Here is a 21,018-nt window from a genome sequence, read left to right on the forward strand (position 1 = left end):
TATTAATCGCCACAGCAACTCCCCTGGGGTGGGTATTGAATGCATGGAAAAATCTCAGCCGAGTCTGTGAGTGGGTGGTTGACGGCTGTTTGCCCTGTACCTGTGGACTTACCTTTGTTTAGTGTCCTTGGTTTAATGTCCTTATGGTTTTGTCTGCCCTTAAGGGACACTCTCTTTAAATGGATGAATATAGCAAGATCATTTCTTAATTGATAATCTGGCAACAGGAAACAGGGGCTTAAAGAATCGGAACCAATTCCTGACACAAGGCTGCCGTAGGGGACTTCCCTCTGTTGCCCTCTCTCTTTTTCGTCACATGCCCCTGTGTGGAGCTGTGTTTTCACCTTGGGCATCCTGTTTTGTACCCCAGGGTCCTTTCCTCTGGGGCTGGATTCTGATCAAATAGATGCTGCCGCTACTAGCCCTGGAAACAGCATCCCTCTAAGATGGACCTACAAATCCCAGCCCAGCTATTCGATTACGTATTCGTCCCTGGAGTGATTCTCTAGTGCCTAGAACACCTGATGAGATTCAGCCCCTGCCCTCCAGGGGCCTGCATTCTAGTGCTGGAGATGCACAGATAAGCAGGTCGTTGCAGGACGGTGTGAGAAGGGCTCTGTAGCCGTCGGGTGTGGAGTGGAGCCGCCCCAGAGGATGGGGAAGCAGCGGGCTGAGGGTGGTTCCTCTCCCTCAGCTTCGGCTGCCTGGAAGGTCTGTGAGCAGAAGAGCCATGTGTGTTTCTGGAAGATTTCTAGGCATTGGACGGTGAGGATCACCAGGGCTTTTAACATGGCTTTGGTTTTCAGTACGCCCTGAAGAGTTTGCTTTCGCACTCTCGAAATTAAGATGAAATATGTGCAGTTTTAGGATTCTCAGGGTAGCCATTTCCCAGCATGTTTTCCTCTGTGGGTTGAAGCTTCTTTGCAAGACTGGGTTCTACTTTTTTGATGGAATTTTTCAGAATATAAGGCTTCTCAGTAATTTTACAGTATCTGCATGTTCACTTTTTTGTTTGTCTGTTTTTTGCTTTTTTTTTTTTTTTTTTTTTTTTAAGGCCACACCTGCGGCATATGGAAGTTCCCAGGCTAGGGGTCAAATCGGAGCTACAGCTGCCAGCCTGTGCCACAGCCACAGCAAGGCCAGATCCAAGCCGAGTCTGCAACCTACACCTCAGCTCATGGCAACGCCAGATCCTTAACCCACTGGGCGAGGCCAGGGATCGAACCTGCAACCTCATGGTTCTTAGATTCATTTCCACTGTGCCATGATGGGAACTCCTACATGGTCGCTCTTAAAGGACTTTATAGGTGTTCCTTTCTGTGATCATGCTGGCAGAACACAAACAATGTTCAAAACTTGGTATCACCAGTAACTAGATTTTAGTGAGACTAGACTTAGGCTTTGCACAAATGGGAAGGGACCCCCCACATAGGCACCAGTAGTGTATTTTGATTTAATGACACGATAAATTGTGTGGCACATTTATATCTTCGTGGCCTGATCAGTGAAATTAAGCCAACCTGTAATTTCCGGTTTCTCATTTCTCAGTGTTTATGTGGAAAAAGGATTCCATGGTTGGGCTTAAGGAATATGTTTTTCTGAGGGGGATATTTTTAAAAGAAATTAAATAAAAATCCTTCTAGCCCCCATGAAACCCGTGATGGTCTTGCAAATTATTTTAACTCTTAAAACCTTCAAATAGAACACAAGGCAAGAACATGTTGGATAAGGAGGTATTTTACTAAAAGTTTTGGTGGTTTCTGTAATAGAGTTACACGAAAGCCACGATTTTCTACTGATTTGCTGTATCTGTCAGGAAGTACAAACTATTGAGTAACTTTTCATGCCTTCAGAATTTCATTAGCGCTTTCTCTTTCACTGATAAAACGGCTTTCAGAATGTGGAGTTTCATTGCATGACCCTAAACTTCTTTTTAGATTTCTTAAGTGGATTGAAACACAGAAGCATACAACTATATTAAAGCAATACCTTTCAGAAATGTATAGTGCAAGTATTCTGCATAGGATGTTTAACAATTATTTTCTGTTTACGCTATTAAATTAGAACTTATATTTTTACATACACTTTGCTTTTCTACCCCACAGTGAATTTCAAGCCTGTCCAGATAGGCTCATTAAAGGAATTTACAAAGTCCTGGAATATTCACGTTTGGGAGCCATTCAGATTTATCATTGATTGCTTGGTTCCAATATGGTTGATTTTCAATGTTGTATTAATTTCAGGTGTACAGCAAAGTGATTTAGATTCCTTTCCATTCTAGCTTTTATTGTAAGACTCTGAGTAGAGGTCCCTGTGCTCTGCAGTAGGTCCCTGTCTTTCGGTTATTTATATATAGCAGTGCGTATCTCTTTCCCCCTTTGTTTTATTCTCCACATCTGTGATTCTGCTTCTGTTTTGTGAATAAGGTCACATCCGAATTTAAATGATAGAAAAAGACAAGGAGGCCAAAGTTCCTTGAACAGAGTGGGGGGAAGATTGTGCTGCAGCATCCGTGCAGAGAGGAAGCCGTGACATTGACCAAATGACAATTCCTAGAGACAACTTCAGGAGTCAAGTGCAAAGCACAGAAGGTCAAGTAGAAGCCACACGGAGTTCAGGAGTGTTTAGGCTTAAGTGGCTCTGACGTATACAGAAGAGAGATGGCGTATTGGGCGGCAGTGGTGTTGGGTCCATCAAAGACTTTGTTGGACAAAAGTTGAATCCAAAAGAGGCAGCTCCATGGAAGAGGTGAGTTGCTGAGGGGCTGAGGATTCCTTCCTGGCACTGGGAGGGATGTGACAGTCAGGGGAGAGCTGGAAGAACGCTCTTTTATTTGGGGCAAAGGAGGAGCAGAATGCAAGGAAGGCAGGTGCGTCGAGATACGTACCTGTTTGGGTTTCATTCCAAGTGATTTATGAGGCCCTTGGCAAGGAAGACTACGGCCCAACTGTTACAGAAAGAGGCTGCTTTTGCACAGAATCAGGGTTCGGATGGCAGATCCGTAACTTGTATATACTGTTGTCATTGGAGAGGGTTGTGGTGTAGCCAGGAAGTTTAGGTTGAAGATACAAAAAACGGTCTCCTTCTTCCTCTCCTGGGCTGTGTCTCCCCAGGAGTCCAGAGCCGGTAACGCATCGGAAGGAAGACTCGTCAAGATGAGCTTTCTTTCACTCATCGCTCTGTGAGCTGGCTCCTTCACAGCCGAGGGGAAGCAACTTCTCTCTGGCTTCCAGTCACAGTGGTCGCTAATATTCCGTTGAATGAACTGTGAGATACATTCGTTTTATAGGGAAGCGATGTTGCATTCCCTAGCGGGACCATGCTAGTATTTTTTTCCCTTTCCTTGCAAATTATAGACTAGACGAAAGGGACCCAGTAGAATTAATAAAATTGTCAAGCACCATAAAATTGCCTGGATTATGTGTTTTGGTTGCTGTTTCCTCCAACTCTTCTTGAGGGCTTGAGTAGAACGGGACCAGGCAGTGAGAGGAGGATGGAAGAATTTTTATCTGAATGGCTTGGCAGGAAACATGAAGCTTTTCTGCCAAGAAATAGGAATTTCCACTTGTGTCAGCACGATGTGAATGAAAGAAGCAAGAAATGTGCAAAAGGAAACACACAAAAACCATGCAGGTGCCCTCAAGCCCAAGATGCCGTGTCTTGGCGCTTCAGAGTGACGACTGATACTGCGCTGGGCAGGTGGATGTGTCCCTGAGAGGTCAGGCAGAGCTTTACCGGCCTCTTGGAGAGCCTGAATTAGAGGAGACTCGGCGAAGACTTTCCCAAACCAGATCTTGTCCAAACCTCCTTTAGATCTGTACTCTCATATCCAACAACTGAAGAAGCTCCCTTTCTTCTTCTTCTTCTTTTTTTTTTTTTTTTGCTTTGTGAGGCTGCACCTGTGGCCTATGGAGGTTGAATCAGAGCTACAGCTGCCAGCCTACACCACAGCCACAGCCATGCCAGATCCGAGCTGCATCTGTGACCTACACCACAGCTCACGGCAATGCCGGATCCTGAACCCACTGAGTGAGGCCAGGGATGGAACCTGTGTCCTCATGGATACTAGTCAGGTTTGTTACTGCTGAACCACAACGGGAACACCTCCCTTTCTTTTTTTTTTTTTTTCCTTTTTTTAATAGTTATTTCCCCAATACAGTTTTTTTTCCACTATACAGCCTGGTGACCCAGTTACACATACATGTACACATTCTATTTTCTCACTTGATCCTGCTCCATCATAGTGCCTAGACACAGCTCCCAGTGCTACACAGCAGCATCTCATTGCTCATCCAGTCCAGAGGCAGTCGTTTGCATCTGTTAACCCCAAGCTCCCCATCCCTCCCCCCCCCAACCCCCGGCAACCACAAGTCTATTAGGCACTTCCTGATGCTGACCTCACAGTCCACGGGGCCCCTTGCCCCAGCCCTGTGGACTGTGTTTCTCTTCCCAGATGCTCCCACATCTAGAAAAATCCACAGTCATCGGGGCAGCAGCCATTAGTTTGCACCGTTTTACTGGGACACAGAGACCTTGACACGGATGCCCTGGTACCAATTACATGTGGAGAACGGCCGACCCAGGCCAGTTGGCGTTGTTTATGTTGGCTCTGCCAGCCGGGAAGCCCCTGGATGCAGTTTTTCGCATTAGTTGTAGAAACACGCTCTCAGAATCCTGATTGAATTTGCTTCTGCCTGCGGTCAGGAGGTTTCCAGTGTGGTGGGGTAGGGAGATCTCTCTCCACACATGACGCTTCCGCTGCCTCCTCTGTCCTTATTAACAGAAGAACATGCCACTTTGGGTCATCCTGCCTTCAGAAACAGCGCATTCGGGGTCACATGCAGCTCAGGAGAGGGGCACCCTCCCTTGTAGTTAAAAGAGGCATATTGAGGGGCTGGGTGTGTGGGAAACGGTCTCCTTCAACTTCCAGGGAGGAAGTGGCCCTTTTGATGGATGTGTACTTGTGTGTTTTGTGATTGTTCTTAAAGGAACAAAAGTCAGACAACTGCAGGCACAGCCCAAGCTGGAGAAGAAGACCGAGCTCCGATCTTGTATTTAAAATCGGTTATTTTTCCCAGTACGTAGCATGTTGAGAGAGGACACAGTCAGGAAATGTCTTCCACCTTTAGGCTGATAAGCCTCCAACCCTCCCTTCCCCACTGTCTAGACTGGCCAGGTTTAGGATCCTAGGGAACGGATTTGATGACCAGCTCACTGACTTGCGGGGAAGTTCATTTTTCCAAGCTTGATGCCTTCCTGTAAAGCAGGGTGATATTTGTATATCCACCTCACAGTTAACTGAAGATTTGGAAGCATCAGTACTAGTCCTTTGAAAAGGGGGCTGCCTTCTCTTCGGTGTGTTTTTTCCAGGTGGGCCTCAGTGTGTCACTGCTAGGTGCTCTTAGCATGTCCTGCAACGGGTAAGTCAAGGGATGGCACGCTCTTTTTGGAAAGGGCGCTCTAGAAAATATTTTAGAATTTGCACGGGCCCTTTGGTCTCTGTCATGCTCCACTCCGCTCTGGCAGGGAGAAAGCAGCCCTAGACAATACAAAAATGGGCAAGCCTGGCTGGGTTCCAATAAAACTTTATGCATGGACACGGAAATTTGGACACGTGGCATGAAATATTCTTCCTCTTTTGATTCTTTTCCCAGCCATTTGGAAATGTACGGTCCATTCTTAGCACACAGGCCAGACAGAAACAGGCAGTGGGTGGAGGTTGCCCGTGACCATCCTGAGAGAAGTGGCCTGATCATTTTTAGCAAGTATGGTCGATGGACAAACACCTCATGGCTTTCCTGGAGAGAGTCAAGTACCTCGAGTCAGTGCAGCAAACCAAGGAGAGAAGAGGCGGATGTTTTCAATGCAGATTTCAAGGAGGCATACTTTGCAAATGTTAATTATGAGCCTGACCCAAGATCCATTAGAGAAGTGGATCAAAGAGATGGCCAGGAGTAATTACAGGTCATTAACGTGGACTCTCTTTTTTGGTTGTGAGTCAGCCATTATTCTCTCCCAAGAGGTCCAGCTTGGTTCTTGCTGAAGTTGTGTCCTCGTTTGTCCTCTTAAGAGCTCTGGAGTGCTTCTCTGTATCATTCCGTTGTTTTCCTAGGACACCTATGAAGAAGTGGAGTGGACCGGATTGGTGATGTCTCGGTTTAGAGCAGGGAAGGAAGGCAGCTGCCCAGAGAAATTCTGTGACTTGCCTGAGGTTCAGCCAGTGCAACAGCAGAGTTGGCCCTGGAAGCTCAGCTGCTTGCCTCCCAGCCCTGCTCGGCATTAACCTCAGACCAGTCACGCAGAGAACAGTGGCGGAGCCCGGCATTCATAAATGCCGTGATTGACAAGACCCTTTCATGTGCTATTCTTTTAACCCCCAGAAAACCCTGGCAAGTGAACGGGGCAAGTCTTATCCTCTGCCCATTTATGTGAGAAGCGGATGTGTTTTAAGTTCCCCAGGGTCACACACCGATACAGTGCTAGAGGCAAGTCTGGGACCTAGGGTTTCCCACTGCTTTTATTATACCATGCTGCCTTATTATACGTAGGATATGGCCGATGATGTCATTAATACCCAAACATTAAAAAGTAAATTGAAAAAGAAATAACATCCTGCCCTGGTTCCAGCCCCTGGCAGTGATTTTTAAGTTGAAGGGTTGTGTTATGAGAAATTTTTGCTTTCAGTATTGCTGCGTGCCTCCCCCCCCCCCCCGCCCCCGTAAAAGGTGGAATGGAAGGATTTTATTTTTGGTAAGCGGCCCATGTGAAGTTTATTATTTATTTATTTTGGTTCTTTTTGCTTCAGCTCCTTTGGCTAAACGAAGCACTGCTGTATTTTTATTGCATACCCCATCATTAAAAGAAATTGAAAAGATGCTTGTTAGTTTTCATATTGCATAGATGGAACTCTATCGGGCGCTTTTAGGAACAATTACAATTCCTACTAGTGCATTTTAAGAAGGAGTCTGGTTTTGTTCTTGATTTGAAAAAAGAGAGGACTTTCTTAAATTCGCTCTAATTGGATAATCATGTTTCTTGGGGAGCAGGTCTCTGCTTAGCATGACCCTGCTTTTATTGACTCATTGCGTGTTGCTTTCCAGCCTGTGGGAGGCGAGCTCGCTCTGGGGCCACATGAAGGCCTTTCAGCTGTTGGTAAATAATCCAGGTAAAGCTGCTTCCAAGTGCAAGCCGTCCCTCCTTCTCCATAACCCGTAGGCTTCTTTAACAACGGGTCCCTTTCCATAAACTGTGTACGGCTTAAACTGTTCCAACTCTAGTGCCCTTGAACGCAAACCAAATACTCAGGTGGCTTCTGGCACCTGAACGCGCACCTCAGGCCCCAGAAGATGGTGGTAAGTGGTCCTGGGCAGACGTAGCTGTTCCTGTGTCCACCCCACAGCTATTTTTGCAAAGGAATATTACTGTATATAAAATAGATGGGTAACAAGTGCCCACTGTATAGCCCAGGAAAACCGACTCAACACGGGGCCATAACCTCTGAGGGAGAGGCATCTGAAAAGGAACCGATATGTGTGTAACTGATGGGTTTTGCTGTACACCTGAAACGAACACAACTTTGTAAGTCAACTACACTCCAGTAAAATTTACTTAAAAAAAATAGCTGTTCAGAACCTGGAGACCCTCTGGAAAGATGATGGGTCATTTGACGGCTCGCAAGTACCCTTTCCCGATGACCTTTATAGGAAGAAGGGCGGGAGTTGTGACAGTGACCTTCATCTTCACATGTGCATCAAGAAACAGTGCGTCCGTGTTCAGCTTTCAGAACATTTTGGTGTGGACGCTTTGCAGGGGTTACTAATCATTGAATATAATAGATGAGAAAGGCCCGGCCCCTTGGCCACTTATCTGAAGTCTGGCTTAAAGCAGATGTGTTAAACTTGCTAAGCCTCAGGATGCTTCTCCGGATGCCTGGGGTGGGGAGACTGTGTGTGTGGTAGCCTGTGGGCCATCAGCGGGATTCCTGTCTTTGCACTTGGCCCATGGCCTGGCTTTGAGTACACGCTCAGTGAATGTGAGAAAGAGCCACGGCGGTAGGGATCCTGCTGACACCGGTTCCCTTTATAGCTTTCAGGGGTGGCCTGGTGAAAGATGAGTTACCGAGTTGGACAGAAAGGGAAGTCAGGGCATTTTTGGTACTTGTTTGAAAGGCACTTGCATGTAGGTATGTATGAAAAAATTCAAAATAAGCCATGTCATTTTCAAGAAGTAGATTTATTGACGTCTCCATAAAGCCTAATATCATTGCGAGGGGTTATCGATATGTGTAGCAGTAACCAAGCAGGCACTTCTGGTTTTAAGACACGGATTACATCGTTTAAAACAAGACTACAGGTGATCAATTTGTAGGATAATTTTTCAGTTTCTATATACTTTGTTTGGACTCGTCCAGGGGATTTACTGTAAGGGTCTTACTTAGGATAGAATTGGAACCAGGAGAAAAGTAAATCAGCTCCTTCTACACTCTGTAATGCTCAGGAAATATGGAAACATGAAGAAAAAATAATCCAGGGAAATATTTTCATGTTATTTGGTGCAATTTTTAATGATTAAATAAAAGGTGTATATGTGTCTTCCTCGCCTCTTTCTTTCCTCCAAAAACTTGGATCCTTCAAAACAATTGGGAGGTGTGGTGGTTTGCTGGGTAAGGGAGGGGACTCTGAATTTCAGTTCAGGCTCCGTCTCTTCCCAGCTGTGTTTTCTTGGATAAATATGCCTTCGTTTTTGTGTCTGTGCAATGAGGATCACAGGCGTATTTAGCTCATGGGCTTGGCGTGTAATACAAGTCGCAGTTCTTAGACTTCAGTGAAATTCTTTCCTATATTCATTAAAGCCCTCGATTGTACTGGATGTAGTGACATCAGTGTATTTTCCTGTTTGTTGTTGTTGTTGTTGTTGCTATTTCTTGGGCCGCTCCCGCGGCATATGGAGGTTCCCAGGCTAGGGGTCCAATCGGAGCCGCAGCCACCAGCCTACGCCAGAGCCACAGCAACGCGGGATCCGAGCCGCGTCCGCAACCTACACCACAGCTCACGGCAACGCCGGATCGTTAACCCACTGAGCAAGGGCAGGGACCGAACCCGCAACCTCATGGTTCCTAGTCGGATTCGTTAACCACTGCGCCACGACGGGAACTCCTATTTTCCTGTTTTTAAGGTTTTATTGCCGCAGAGTTGATCTACAGCGTTGTGCTCAGCTCTGCTGTACCACAGGGATGCAGGTACACGTGTACCACATCCCTTCTCTTTGAGATGTTTTTTCCCACATAGATTATCACGGAATACCGGGTAGAGTTCTCATCCTGGCATAAGAGAGTGGACATTTATTTTGTTAACCGGGGTGCCCTGCCGTCGATACCACGGTGATGAGTACCCTTGAATATAAGTTGTCTTCTTCTCCAGTCTTTTCCCTGAAGATACACCCTGGAAGTGGGATCCTCTGATACAGCCAAGCATGGAAATGTTTGAAGAGTGTGAGAAACTTTCCTCCCCAGCCGTCAGGGTTGTGTCACTTCTGCCGTTTTCCTGGAGTATTTCTCCTTGTTTGGGGTGTAGGCCCTGTAGCGAAGGTGCATATACGTTCTTTTCGGGTAGTGGCCGGCCTCCAGTGTGGTCAAATGCAGCCTGCTACCTGGTTTCAGAACGCCCACGAGCCAAGGATGGCTCCTCATTACATTTTTAAATGTGATCCATGGGTGGATGTGAGGTTCCGCAGACCACCTTCAAGTTCAGATTTCTGTTATTTTTCTTATCACTAGGTTTGGAGGTCCAAGAGCCAGAGATTTAAGTGGGGGCTTTAGAATCTGCGCGCCTAAGCTCCAGGCTCTGTGACCTAGAACGTGACCCAGCTGCCCTGAGCCATGGTGTTCTCATCTGGCAGATGAGCTGAATGACAGTGTCTTTCTGACCAAGTTACAGGGAAGAATAAGTAAGACAGGTGAAGCCTCTCTACTTCCTAGGAAGCAAATGTTAGCTGTCATTCACTGGTACATGGTGAATAGATTTGGAAAGGAGTTTCCCTGTGGCTCAGTGGGTTAAGGATCTGGCATTGTTCTTGCAGTGGCTTGAGTTGCTGCTGTGGTCTCAAAGCATGGCAACAACAACAAAAAAAGAAGAATTAGTAGGCAGAATGAAAGAGATGAGAATTACTTGTACTTTGGGAAGGTAGATGAATTTGGCTTTTTGTTTCCTTAATTGCTTTTGCTGGGACTTCTCAAAAATTAAAAATACATTCCCCTGGCTTTGGGTCATGAAGTTCTCCTGCATGTGCCTGGAAAGCTGGAAAAAAGGCCAGAAGAAAGGTCTGGCTGTGTCCTGGTTCCAGTCTTTTTCGGAAGAGATGGGTGATTAGTCCAGCCTCTGGCTGGTCGGTGGAGAGGAGGGCGGCTGGGATACCGAAGCACCGTGTCTTGGCTGTGACCCTGAACATGGGCTTTGGGGGAGACCAGGTTTTGTGACCCTTCCTGCTTCACTCGCAGATGGCGTCTGAGCTCTTCCTCGAAACTATTTCCGGCAGTTGCAGACTTGTGTGGCCAAGTAGCTAGAGGAGGGCTCATCTGTAGTCAAATCGTGGAGACTCAAAAGGGGCTATTTTCGTTTGGGCTTCTCAATGGCACCTGTTGCAGCTGAGGTCCAAGTGGGCAGCGGCACGAAGGCACTTCTGGGGTAGAGCCCTGACCCAGGCAGCGCCTGGCCTTGCCTGCCTGGAGGAGGAGGCCGCGTCAGCAGAGGCAGCCCCTCTCACCAGCCCCAGTCTTGCCCCTGTGGGGGCGGAGCCTCCAGCTCCTTTCTGTACAGTAATGATATTCTCTTGATATTTAAATGTACACTCCAGGAGGGTCTGATTTCTGCCACAGAGTAAGCATGGTCTTTAAAATTTTATTAAAAATATAATACCGCCATATGCTCAGGCTTTCTTATTACCCAGTCTTCTAAAAACAAAACCATGCAACATAAACACACCAGATGAAGCCAGTTAAATTTGTGTTCACTGCTGCAATTTAAAACATGATGGAGGGGTTAGGAAATGGGACTTTGATGTTGGGGGGATGGGGTGGGGCACAAACCTGGGACACCCGCCCTATTCAAACCTGCGGCCAGAAGAAGCTGCCACACTCAGAATTTCTTCCTGCATGCTTTCCAGGGAGGAGCAGGCTGTGTCCTCCGGCTGGACGGGGCCCAGGGTAGATCTCCAGAGGGATAGGCTTGGTCCCACCGGAGGATGCAGCCGGCGGCAGCAGCCTGGACACTGGCCTTGTGAACAGACGTTTCACTGTTTCTCTGAGGACGGCTGGTTGTGGATCTCATTATGGAATGTTAACTGCTCAGGTCTGTAAATGCAGAGCAGGGAAGGGAGACTTCTCATTCTCCGCTTGTAAAAGGCTCAAACCGAGTTCTCAAAGAAATCTCTAATACCTAAATGTTCCTGAGACTGTTATTCTCAGATAGGCATAAATGCGCTATTAAGCAGAAGGAAAAAAATTGGGGCCTCCTGAGAATTTATTGTACTGCCTTTGAAGTCACTAATTAACTCACTCTGTGTAAGCAGCGACTAGCAACTAATAGGCTAATAGAAGAAGCTTCGTGACATTTTCGAATTCTTCATTCAAGGAAGGGGCTTCGGGAGCTCGTGGAGAAGAAGAGCCTCTCGCCTTTGCAGGGAGACTCTGCAGGGGCTCTCAGGGTCCAGTTTGGGTCTGTTCTGTTTTTTCTTTTTTTTTTTTCTTTCTTCCGTCTCTTGCCAGGTAGAGGCAGGGCCGGGCCACTGCTTTCTGCTGCAACTTGGAAAGCAGGCTGGTAAAGTTGGGTTTGTGGCCGGGTGCTGCTCCACCAAGTCACAGAGGCTGACTCCCTGCCATCCGTGTCTTCAAGGCCCAGAAGCCTCCTTGGAGGGCGAGCGGGGCTGGGACATCTGATCCCTGATCCCACGCGCAGGCGAGAGGAGAGAGAACAGAATCCCTCCGGGCCACAGGGCGTGTGCCTGGTGAGGCCTCAGACGAGCTGATGGTGTGAGCGGCTCCTGGTCTTCCAGATGGCAAGGAGCCCTCATTGTGTGATCCTTTACAAAAAGGCAGGAGGCTGCTTGCCCTGGGTACCTGAGAGCTCTCTGCTCAGAGGAGCTCGCAGCCGTGACAGGCGTGCTCTCCGGGTTATTTAAACTCCCTTCTTGTTGGCTCTGCCCACTCTTCCCATCCCAGGAGCCCCTTCTGGAGTCGGGTGGAGCTCTGGAAGCTGAGGAGCAGGGAGTGACGCCAGCAGCTGCCTTAGTTTGGGGACGCTTCCGAGCAGATAGTTTCTGGCGAAGGGCTGGTGGCATGTTGGTCGGTCTCGGCTGTGTTTTGTCTTTTGGCAGAAATAACGCCAGAATGTTCAGTGAGTCCTGGCACGCAGACTGCTCTGACGCAGGGCGTTTTCTCCTCTCCCTCTTCTCCCCTTGGGATCTCCTCTTGGTTGATGAAAGGAGGCGGCGCGGGGGACCCATGAATCCTTGGGCCCGTGGTCACTGAGGGAGGGTGGCCCCTTGAATTTCCCCCAAGCTGCACATCCTCCTGCAGCCCTCTTGTGTTGCAGGCCCTGCCGTGGTGTAAAGGTTGCAGACAAAGGGGCGAGCTCTCTCTGGATCCATCCGGGCCACTCCCTCTGTCATCCGTCATTGTCAGTGGGAGACGTCTGCATAGCCACACAAGGGCGATGCCTGACCCCAGGGGCGTTGGAAGGGTGCTTGGGAGGAAGCATTGTTTGCGTCTCTTCTTGGAAGCCAAGCTCTAGACGTGCCGGCTTAGGCATAACTGCAGTCAGGATGGAACCAGGCAAGATTCTGCTTCTAAAAACGACAGGAACCCCCCCCCTCCCCACATCATCCTGCAGGGCTTGTGAAAAACATCTCGCCTCCTCTCTTTCCTTGCTGACGTCTCTTTGGTCAGAGTCTTAGAATTCAGAAACAGGGAGGCGAGGACTTGGGTTCCATTGGTTTTTATGCAAAGAACATCAGAATGTAAATGGCCCCCGAAATAAAAGCTGACAAGAGGCAACCAACGCATAATAGGAAAAAATGAAATAATGCTTTTTCCAAACACAGCCAGGCAATTTGCTGGGAGGAAAGCAGAAGACGATGCTGCTTCTTGCGCAGAAGGGGAAGGTGGGACCTCAGGCTCGCGGAAGCACATTATAAACGGTGGTTAACACCCAAATGCCGATGGCTGAGCCTCAGTGGGTTCGGGGTGTGTGTGTGTGTGTGTGTGTGTGTGTGTGCGCGCGCGCGTGCGCGCACTTGCACACACGCTCCCGGTGCAAGCGCAGCCGGTGTGGATAGGACGCTCCCTGATACTAAGACCCGGAGGTTGGATGTCTCACTGTAAATTTGTCCCTGGGGCCTTCTGGGTATTTCCCAGGAGTGAATCTATGTTGACAAAAACTTCATGGGAGAGCATCAGAGACCTGAAAATGTCTGTGCAGGAACCTACGGTGACTCTGTTTCCCCTTTCACCGGTGGTCGTGGGAGTGAAGGCTGGGCGCGGGGACAAGCTGCACACCTCCTTGCCCAAACCTGCCCAGGCGCAGACCTCTCATGCTGTTGACGGGACTGTGTGGCTTCAGGCGTGGCCGGGGTTCCTCTGACCTCACTGATTCCCCAAGGCCGTGAGTGTCTGTTTGCAGGAAGCTGGAGCCAGCCCCTTGTCCTGCTGCAGCATTGGGCTCTGGTGAGGATCAAGTGAGGGGCTGTGAATGATAAAGTGGTCCATGGCGGAAAAGGCTCGTTTCTTTCCTTCAGGAAGGGGGCCCCTGCCTGTCGATGGAAACTCAGACCTGTGTTTTAATCCATTAGAAGACGGCTTTATTCTGGAGTTCCCGTCGTGGCGCAGTGGTGAACGAATCCGACTAGGAACCATGAGGTTGCGGGTTCGGTCCCTGCCCTTGCTCAGTGGGTTAAGGATTCGGCGTTGCCGTGAGCTGTGGTGTAGGTTGCGGACGCGGCTCGGATCCCGCGTTGCTGTGGCTCTGGCGTAGGCGGGTGGCCACAGCTCCGATTGGACCCCTAGCCTGGGAACCTCCATATGCCACGGGAGCGGCCCAAGAAATAGCAAAAAGACAAAAAAAAAAAAAAAAGAAGATGGCTTTATTCTATCATTCAGCAGGGCAATGTTGAGGCTTCCGGAACTCAGGACTCATTCAGCACGGACATGTGCTTTTCTTGTTCGAATCCCCTTTGGCTGGAAATCTGAATATCCAGTCTCTTTTTCCCCCTCCCGTAGCATTTCGTGGCCTCCTTCCCTCCCCCCATCCGCCCTTCCTTCGGGCTCCCCGAAATCTGAGTGCCACTTTTCTGGGAAAGCCTGATATTCTGACTTCAGGTTTGTAATTTAATGATGGAGAGTTTCCTTAGTAAACCAAATTTAGAGTCCTAGAATGCTTATCTTATATCCAGACCTTGAACATAAAAGGCATTTTATACCCGCAATTGTTCATTTAATGAGCAATTGCAGAGTGCAGGCCGGTTAAGGGATTGAGCTCTATGCACTATTATTGCAAGAAGTATTCCGAAATACCAGAAATAGGACGTAAGCTCTGATCAGGGAGACTGCGAGCACAATTACCTTCTTTTCAAATCCTTCTGTGACACTGCGGGAGGAAAAAGGACTTTGAAACTTGAAAGGAAAGAGCTTGCTTTCAACCTCAAAAGCTAGGAGGAAAGGGCTCTGAAATTTGCTCAGAATTCCCAATTCACCATTAGCCTGTTTCTTCCTTTAGCCTCAAGGCATTCTCCGCTTTTTGAAAAGATGTTAAGAAATGCAGTCACAATAGAGAGCCTAGTTCTGAACATGTTTCACTCGGTCCATTGAGGTCTGGGCTCCAGCCTTTGTGTGGGGTGAATTGAGCTGAACGGCTAGCTGGTTGGAAAGGGGTGAATGAGTAGTCGCTGTGCAGTCGCAAATTCTGGCAAAAGAAAGAAGCGCCCCCTCTTCCTTTATTTTCCAAGATGCATTCCTGTACAGCCCTGCTAGTGGCCATATGTAGCGTGGTTCCTGTTCCTCAGTCAATACAGGGCCCTTGGTTTATTGCAACTCTTGTTAAGTTTGTCTTGTAATTGAAGCTGCTGTTGACCTTGCTTGGGGACCATTTGTAAAACCGTTTATTTAGCATAAACTGAAATAATAAACCCTCCTTCTCTCGGGCTGATTGTGATAGGGTGACATTAGTTTGATTTAATGATTAGCCGCCTGACCCTTCTGCTGGAGAGAGCGGCTTGAATAGAGAGAGTTCACTCGGAAGCACTCAGAAAGAATACTAATGAGCTTGTTAAATTTAGCATGGCTCCAACCACTTTTAATTCCTCTAATGGGAGCAGCACGGCCTGGGAGAGGGAGAGGGCCGGGGCAGGGAGGCAGGGAGACTCCGAGAATGTGTCTCCAGGGGTCTGTGCCGCTGGAGAAAGCCCACCAGGGGAAGTTTGCAGAAAGTAGCTAGCCAGAGCCCCGGACGGAACTGTAAGTATCCGTTCTCCTACGCTGTCCGTCTTCTGAGTCTTGGGGAAAGAGAGGTGTGATGGCATGAAAAGGGGATTTCAGGGACCGCTTGAAATCCACCCTCGTTTCCAAAAGGGGAGCACATGTACCGGGAACTCCTCGTCCACTCGTTTTGTCCGGGTGACGGCGGGTCCTTCCTAGTGCGCGAGGCGGTGCAGGGTTTTGCTTTTTGTACCTGCAGGATCATCTGGAACTTTCGTCTCCAGTCCGAGCACAGGAGCGCAGGTTTCCTGGGCTGCGAGGAGAAATCCCACAGGAGTTTGAGGGCAAATGCACGGGGAGTGTGTGTTGGGTCCCGCTTTCCCCAACACGTTACTTCGCGGTAACTGTTCTATACGGAGCTGGCGGTGAAGCCCCTTTGGAGTTTCGAGAGTTTATGGCACTCAGTGTGCCTGATGCGCTGTGGGTTGCCTTGGGATGAGTTTGGAAAATCTGGGACAGTTTCAAAACTGGCATGTGGCACGTGGGGGGTGGGGGGCAGCCCTCCCGGCTGTTGCGGGGCGGGGGGAGCAGGAATTCCTGAACTTCCCTGGAGCCCAGATCTGCAGAAGGGAGCCGGTCCACAGTGGGGTTCCAGTGAGGGTTTTGAAAATCATTTTCTCCAGAAGCTTTTTTGTGAATTGCATGTCTCAGGGTGACCCCCTGAGCTTGCAGCTGTTGAAGGGAGAGAGGCCTGAACAGTCCCCTTGTGTTTGGCTGTTCAAGTCCATTGGCAGATGCTTCTGGAGGACTGGGCTGTTTGCTTACATTTTTGCAGCCGACTTCTGCTTGTTGCCATGGTGGACAGTATGTTTCTGTCAATAATTTGGCCGGGCGTAGCCTGTCTGCACTGACTCTCAAACTTTATTGAACAACTTGGTTCTGCTGAACAAGATTAGACAGCTCGCGTCTTTTTGGCTTTTGCTGAAGTGGTTGCTAAATTTATAAGAGCAGGCAGGAATATGGCTTGGAAAGTTTCCCTTTCACTGTAGAAAGCGTGCTTTCAAGCCTCTTAGCTGTTTGTCTTCTGGAGCGTGTGTACTGTCAAGTTTTCATCTGAATGCCCCTCAGAGTCAACTCGGTGCACGAGATGAACTTCAGGAAATAATTGTCTCCTGGAGTTTTCTGGAGAGGGAGGGTCGGTGAAAAAGCGAGGGCATCAGCTCTTGTAAAAGTAAAGCCTGATGAAAGTGTCCAAATTAAAAACCAATAAATTCTGGCCTGCCTTTTACTTTACTAAGGGAATGTAGCTCATTTTTTTCAGGATTAAATGTCAGAACTCTGCTGATTTCTTGTTATAATTTGAGAGTTGCATGTGTTGTGCTAACTCTCGTGAAGAAAGTAATTTTAAGCTAAAAAGACACCCCCTTTTTCCACTCCCCACTCCCCACTACTTCTCCCAGGATGGTGGGGTGGGGGGGGGCGAGGAGGTGCTGAGGGGGCAGGTGGGAGGGCTCTGGGCTCTGGTCGGACCATGCCGATTATTCAGTTGTCCTAGAAGCGGGATGCAGATGCTGTCCCATCAAGGCATAGTTTCTAGAAACTCACTCTGTTATAGGGATGCAGTTTTGAGAGAAGAAAAGTTCATTTCTTCTAGGAAGATGACGTCAAGGGAATCCTGTTGTCAACAGAGGACAGCTTATAGGAGAGTTTGGTCACTCATCGCTCCCAGACAATCTGCTGATCCCGGGTCCCAGCCCCACCGGGTAGGGCTCTCTGGCTTTCCAGATGAGGGTCCATCTTACAGAATTGGCACCTCAGCGCTGCAAGTTCACTTAAGCTGACATTGGAAATAAAGGTTTTCCTCAGGCGCAAATTAGTGGAAAATAGGACTTTGGCCATTTGTCTGTGATAGGAATTCGTATGAAACCAAACGTTTTAAGCGTTTTTGACACCCTTCTGCTTTTCCATGATGGCAAACCCTTATTCTGTAGCTGATGACTTTGCCCCTGACGGAGAATACGGGTGGAGGAGTGCCTAGGAGTAGTAGTCAGAAGGAAAAATTAAAATGTAGGGCTTTTTTGTTTTGAGGTTGGTTTTTAAATTCACAGAAGCGTGGTTTGAATGGCTTTTGGAAAGATCAATGCGCAACAATGTGGGATTGCACCATTTTCTTTTTTAGTAGTTACTTGATAGATTAAACTCGTAATTTATCCCATAATTACAGGGTCTGGGGGTGAGGCTCTGCACAAAACGATGCTACAATAACGTTTCACGGTTACCCAGCAGGAACGGGGTCAGCAAAATCACTGTAAAGGCCAGAACATACCTCATTGTCTCTTTGGTTTGTGGACGTCATTTGCTAGGCTTTGAAAACATTGCTTCTTTCTTCCAAGTCTCAGACATAGGCAGAAAAGACGAGCTTTGCCCTGGGATCCAGGTAGTTCGTGTTACTGGTCATCACAAAAGAGTAGCTGTTACTTTAGTTAGTGTGGACACGCTCGTTGGTGTCCACCGATGGACTTTCTCCTGCATGTGTCAAAAAAAAGAGCTATGAAACGGCTGAAGTATATACCTGTTCTGGGCTTTCAGGGCTCTCAGCCAGACCTACCTGCTTGGGGGGCTACTTTGAAGATCAGTCTGTGTCTCGGGATAAGATAAATCTGCTCATCTAAGTAGTACAACCGTAGTACCGTTTATGCCTGATTCTACCCAGGGATGGGAAACCGCTTTCCAATGAGAGGTCTAAGCAGTGTCCCGGCAGATCCGTCTCCACCAAGCGCTTCTCCGCTCTGTGGATTAAACACAGAGCTCGTGTGGGCATCGTTGAGACCGTGTGTGATTCTAGCAGATGAACTGGTACCCTTGTTGTGGGTTCAGATCGCCTGTTGGGTTTGACTTTCCGCTCTGGTCTTAGACTTTCCGCCCTGCTGTTAGAGAAAGGTTGTGCCGCCACATGTGCAGAGCAGCATGGTGGACGGATGGAAAGTTCTTACGGATGAAAGGGAACAGCAGTGTCAGGGAGCTAGACCCCTTCTGACGGGTTTGAAGCCATGTCTGGGAGCCCCGCAGAGCACGTATGTAGGTCGGAGAGCCTGACGACCTCTGCACCCACGGTCACACCCCATCTTCCCCTTAGCTCAACTCTGTCCTGTGGGCCCAGGCAGACCGTGTCTTGCAAGGGGCACTGTAGGTTTCTATGACTGGCACCTTTATCCCTTAGAAATGATGGGTTTTCTGTCCCATTTCTGGCTCTGTTAAATCTCCCAGGGGGTCGCACATCTGACTTAAAGCAAAGCCAGGAAAGCTTCAGCATCCCTTTCCAAGAGGTCCCCGTCTGAGGACCGTTAGAGGTCCCTTGCCCCCGGGGTCACTCAGAGGCCTGGCTTCCTCAGACCAGGGCAAGCTGGACATCCGCAGCCTTTGGCTGGCAAAACTTCCAGCCCCCCTCGGGGCGGGTGAGGATAGCATGCTGCCCCTACCTCTGGATGTCATAGGCTCCTTTCCTGCCGCCCTCTCTCTCCTCTGCCGTGTATTTGGGCTCCTTCGTGAGCCATTTGGCTTGAGACCGTCTCATCATAGTGTAGCTTTTGCAAAGTTGCCCAGAATGAGACATAGGCTTCCTGGGGGGTGGGGGTGGGGTGGACAGGGGGTCCTCGCTGGTGACGGTGTTGAGGGGTTCCTGAAGGCGCTCACGTGTCCCTTTCCCTGTCTTTCTTCAGAGGATGAAAGTCCTGGACAGACGTATCACCGAGAGCGAAGAAACGCGGTCGCCATGCAGCCACAGAGCGTCCAGGGGCTCGGCAAGGTCAGCGAGGAGCCCTCGACTTCCAGCGACGAGAGGGCCTCGCTGATCAAGAAGGAGATCCATGGGTCCCTGCCGCACCTGGCCGAGCCCTCCGTCCCGTACCGCGGGGCCGTGTTTGCCATGGACCCCCGGAACGGCTACATGGAGCCTCACTACCGTACGTAGTTCCTGGCCCCGCCGGAGCCGCCCGGCAGGCCGCGTGCGCGCACGCGCTTGATGCGTTGGGTGGCCGATGTCAAGTGATGCCCTTGGCTGTCCACGTCTCCTCCTCTCCCACGTCCTGGCCCCTTCTTGGTCTTGGGGGGAGAGCCACTTCCGTCGGTCGGGCCTGGCGGCGGCGCGGGTGGCCTTCAGGAAGGGGGCCATCTGTCGCCCATCCACAGGGTCCCTTCCTGGGAACGCGCCCCAGCTTTGCTCCGCCCACGTGGACGCTGCTGGAGGAAAATTGGTAGATGGGGGAGTTACTAAACTGGGCTGCATCAGCAGATGTCTTTAGTGTCAGCCATGCCCATTTTTTAATTTGGTTGTTTTGTTTTGTTTTGTTTTTTTGCTTAATGGTTGAGGAACAACAAGCCACCTTTCACCAACCGGGGCTAAATTCCTTCCTATGGAAGATTTTTCTCCGGGTTCTGCTTTCTTCTCTAATCAGTGCACCAGAGACACGGGACGCCCCTCTTGCAGCACGCATAAAGTTGAAGAAATTACCTAGGACTCCAAATATACCCAGACAATGGTTTTCTCCAAAGGCAGAATGTAGAGAAAACCATTTAAGGGTTGAATTTACTTCTGGCCTGTTTCTCGTTAAAAAATAGATGTATGTAATTTGGCTGGGGGGTAATGAAGTTCCTACGGAGGTGCCAAAGCTTACAGCTCCTGATTACAGATTTATCACCTCGCCAGGATACAGACTAGGCTGTTTAACCTCCCCGGCTCCAGTGCCATATTGAGCCATCCAGCTCCAAAGCGGGGGACTGGTTTGCGTTTGCCTTTTTTCCACATCATTCAGAAATTTTAGTGTTTTAAGGCAAAAGGTCATTAGCCAGATGACTGATTAGTGAGGACAGCTGATTAGTGCATGTTTTTTTGCTCAAGAAAGTGCCCAGGATAAAAGCTCATTTCGCCCCTTCATTAGTTGGCTGGAAGCAGAGGGAATGTTCCCTCATCAGAGTGCAGATCAAAGTGCCTCGTTCAACCTTACGTCTCAGCCACGGCATCCCCCTGCCCCGGCCGGATTATGTTGTTGGTAAAGATGGAAGATAAATTATGTTTTTTAAGTGGGGGGAGAGTTTTTTTAAAGTGGTCAGAGGCATGGGGGAGAAGGGTCGACAGCTTTTTCTTAGCTTTTAAAAGGACGTCAGTACCTCTGCTTAAAAAGTGCTGATCAGCACAGAGAGCTGCTCTCCCTCTCTCGAGATCAGCTATGATGGACGAGAATCTAAAATATATATGTGTGTGTCTGTGTCCGTGTGTAACGGAACCACCTGCTGTGTGCCGGACCCTCGCACGCCCTTGTCCACCAGCTGCAGCTTTGCAGACACAGGTCAGATCGGGAGGAGGTGGAGTGTGTTCTGTTCCCTTCCTTCCCCTGTTAGGGGTTTATCTGGTTGTCTCCTATTTTTCCTTTCTTTTCAGAACGAGCATTTAAAAAGCGTTGGCAGGCTTTTCTCCGGGTGCATTCCTACGTGTCCTACCCTGGGTTTTTGTGGCCGGGTCTCTGGGAGCGCATGACGCGGGCAGAAGCCAGGAGGGA

General features: G+C 49.0%; 1 protein-coding gene across 1 annotated transcript in view; it reads left to right on the forward strand.

Annotated features, from left to right (window-relative positions):
* The window catches only part of GLI3 (GLI family zinc finger 3), a 302,221-nt gene that overhangs the window by 74,384 nt on the left and 206,819 nt on the right, over nt 1-21,018 (forward strand). Inside the window, 1 exon segment of the mRNA XM_047763791.1 lies at nt 19,183-19,425. Coding sequence (XP_047619747.1) covers nt 19,183-19,425 — 243 coding nt within the window.

This window comes from Phacochoerus africanus, chromosome 16 (assembly GCF_016906955.1).
Source record: "Phacochoerus africanus isolate WHEZ1 chromosome 16, ROS_Pafr_v1, whole genome shotgun sequence".
NCBI classification, from domain to species: Eukaryota; Metazoa; Chordata; class Mammalia; order Artiodactyla; family Suidae; genus Phacochoerus; species Phacochoerus africanus.